Below are 3,430 nucleotides of genomic sequence, written 5' to 3'. Positions count from 1 at the left end.
TCTCAGTGGTGGAGCATCTTCTTGGCATGTAGAAGTCCCAAGTTCAATCCCCGGCATTTCCAATTAAAGGACATTGGATTAGGCAATGTGAAAGACCTCTGCCAGACAGCCTGGAGAGCTATTGCCTGTCTGAGTAGACTGTACTGACCTTTGATGGACCAAGGGTCTTCTGTTTGTCATCCAGAAGGTCCCAGGTTCAGTCCCTGGCATCTCCAGTTAAATGGACCAGGTGGTAGGTTTTGGGAAAGACCTCTACCTGAGACTCTGGAAATCCATTGCCAGTCTGAATAGACAATACTCACCTCAGCCAGTTTGGTGTAGTGGTTAAGTGCGCGGACTCTAATGTGGGAGAACCGGGTTTGATTCCCCACTCCTCCACTTGCACCTGGCTGGATGACCTTGGGCAAGCCATAGTTCTGATAAGAGCTGTTCTTGAAAAAGAGCAGTTTCTGTCAAGAGCTCTCTCAGTCCCACCTACCTCACCGGGTGTCTGTTGTGGGGAGGGGAAGGGAAAGGAGTTTGTAAGCCACTCTGAGACTCCTTCGGGTAGTGAAGGGCGGGGTATAAATCCAATCTCCTCCTCCTCCTCCTCCTCCTCTTCTTCTTCAATAGACCACAGGTCCAACTCAATATAAGGTAGATTTACGTGTGTGTTCGTTTAACCCTAAGTTACTCACATATGTATTCTCAACAAGGAAGACTATGAATCCTCTGTATTTTAGTGTTTTTCTTTTTCAGAATAGTATATTAGAACACTGAATGTAATGCCAGGGATACTGGGATGTTTTGCATCAACCTCAAAAAAATGCAGTTAAGTCATCTTCACACCTGGGAGGACAGAATGGAGATTCTCGGTTTGCTTCCCACAATTATAAAAGACACCTTTGGACATTTATTTGCTATTCGGACATATTTATTGCTTTCTAGCAGTTGACCTTATAACCTTAGCTTGTTATTTTGGACTTTGCATATCTTAAACATCATCACCTGTCTATAAGTTTACACACCATTCTACACACCATTCTATACAACTATAAGTTTACACACCATTCTGTCTATAACCTTACACACCATTCCAGTGTATTTGAAAAAAGTGTGCCTTGCACACGAAAGCTCATACCTTGAATAAACCTTTGCTGATCTTAAAGGTGCCGCTGGACTCTGATTTTGTACCCGTGCTTCAGAGCAACATGGTCGCCCACCTGGATCTACTTACATGCATGCCGTTATTTGGTATAATAAGAAATGCAGCATGGAAACGATGCTTTCTTTTTCATTATGGCCTGCTTCCTTTTCTCACAGGAAAAGGATGTCCGGAAATGGAAGGAGGAATTGTTGGATCAGAGGCGGAGAATGATGGAAGAGAAACTCCTCCATGCCGAATTTAAGAGAGAGGTCCAGTTGCAGGCGATTGTGAAGAAAGCACAAGAGGAGGAAGCTAAGGTGGGTCACGGGGATCAGACACTATTATTTAACTGAACACGTGAATACATGAAGCTGCCTTCTACTGAATCAGACTCTTGGTCAATCAAGGTCAGTATTGTCTGCACAGACTGGCAGCGGCTCTCCAGGGTCTCAGGCAGAGGTCCTTTTAACTGGAGATGCCAGGAACTGAACCTGGGACCTTCTTCATGCCAAGTAGATGCTCTCCCATTGAGCCAGGGTGTCAGGTCAAGGTCCTTCCCATCACCTACTGCCTGGTCCTTTTTAACTGGAGATGCCAGGGACTGAACATGGGACCTTCTGCATGCCAAGCAGAGGCTCTACCGCTGAGCCACGCACCTTCCCCAACACATACACGAAGCTGCTATATACTGAATCAGGCCCTTGGTCCATCAAAGCCAGTAATGTTGACTCTGACTGGCAGTTCCTCTGGAGGGCCAACAACAGGGCATAGAGGCCGAGGCCTTCCTAAGGACATCAGAAGAGCCCTGCTGGATCAGACCAGTGGTCGAACCCTGCTGGATCAGACCAGAGGTCCAGCAAGTCCAGCTTCCTGTCTCACTCAGGGGCCAACCAGTTCCTCTGGAGGGCCAACGACAGGGCAGAGAGGCTGAGGCGTTCATAAGAACATCAGAAAACCCCTGCTGGATTAGACCCGTGGTCCGTTTAATCCAGCATCCTGTCTCACACAGTGGCCAACCAGTTCTTCTGGGCTGCCAACAACAGGACATAGAGGCCAGGTTCTACCCCTGATGAGGAGGTTTCCCTCAGCCCCCATGGCCAGTAGCCATTGATAGACTTATCCTCCATGAATCTGTCTAATCCCCTTTGAAAGCCGTTTATTCCTGTGGCCCTCACTTATCCTCCATGAATCTGTCTAATCCCCTTTGAAAGCCGGTTATTCCTGTGGCCGTCACTACATCCCCTGGCAGTGAATTCCACATTTTTTTCACTCTCTGTTGTCTCATTTTAAACGGTCTCCTAACCTCGGGGGGCAGGGGCACTCACTGATAAAGTGCTCTCCTGCCCTTGGGGAATAAGGGCAACATAGTACATATAAACACCGCGAGTGGACTAGCCTAGGAAGAACAGTTTATTTATAAAAAATACTTTTATCCCGCCTTGTTCTACTACGAGCGAACTCAGTGCACCACACATCCCTTTCGTACATTTGCGTGGACTCTGGGACATCTGCAGTAAAGCTTCCAGTGAGGCTGCACACAGGAGAACACCCTACGTGAGCTCTGGACAAAACAAGTCCGTAGTTCCCAAAGCTCCCGAGGGCAGCAAAATTGGCTTAGTTCGTTAACGCAAACGGCTGCATCTGTCGCTTATTTTGCAGTGGTTTCCTAATAGGGCTTGTCTCCGTCATTCGGCTAAATCCACGTGACCCCTGTAATCATGTTAATTAAATAACGTGCCCTAATGCCCAGCCAAGCAGATGCGTTGAAAGTGTCGCGTACGTTTGAGTGGCGGAAATCGGCTGTCCCTGGGTTCATGGAGACCTGAGATTTATTGGGTCAGAAGGGCCATCTAGCTGGCGAAGCAAGAGTCGAAGGCCGTGGCTTCCGCCACTGTTCTTTTCACGGATTAAATTCCCACCGCTGGGGTGTTCACCGAGCTGCAAAATCCATTCTTTAAATGCGTTCCACTGGGTAAACAGGATTTCAAAAACCTGTCTTCCCCGTTTGGCCCATTTAGCATTTCCGTAGGTCGTTTCTTTGTCTGACAGCCGTGGTAAAATAGAAGAATACGTTAAAAATGTTTTCTTGTTGGTTCTGCCTTTCAGCAAGTTTTTTTTTTAATTCCTTGATGGTTCGTGTTAAGAGGATAAGAACATAAGAGAAGCCATGTTGGATCAGGCCAGTGGCCCATCCAGTCCAACACTCTGTTTCACACAGTGGCCAAAACCCAGGTGCCATCGGGAGGTCTGCCAGCGGGGCCAGAACTCCAGAAGCCCTCCCACTCTGGCCCCCCAAGCACCAAG

General features: G+C 47.8%; 1 protein-coding gene across 1 annotated transcript in view; it reads left to right on the top strand.

Annotated features, from left to right (window-relative positions):
* Positions 1-1,302: 1,302 nt before the first annotated feature.
* SCAPER (S-phase cyclin A-associated protein in the ER) overlaps positions 1,303-3,430 on the top strand; it is a gene marked incomplete at its 5' end in the record, with an annotated part of 174,582 nt that continues 172,454 nt past the window's right edge. The window contains 1 exon segment of the mRNA XM_015412282.1: positions 1,303-1,443. Coding sequence (XP_015267768.1) covers positions 1,303-1,443 — 141 coding nt within the window.

Source organism: Gekko japonicus, unplaced genomic scaffold (genome assembly GCF_001447785.1).
Source record: "Gekko japonicus isolate JY-2015 unplaced genomic scaffold, Gekko_japonicus_V1.1 scaffold3138, whole genome shotgun sequence".
Taxonomy (NCBI): Eukaryota; Metazoa; Chordata; class Lepidosauria; order Squamata; family Gekkonidae; genus Gekko; species Gekko japonicus.
The sequence above is the reverse complement of the archived record's forward strand: the minus strand, read 5'-3'. Positions and strand labels throughout refer to the sequence as shown.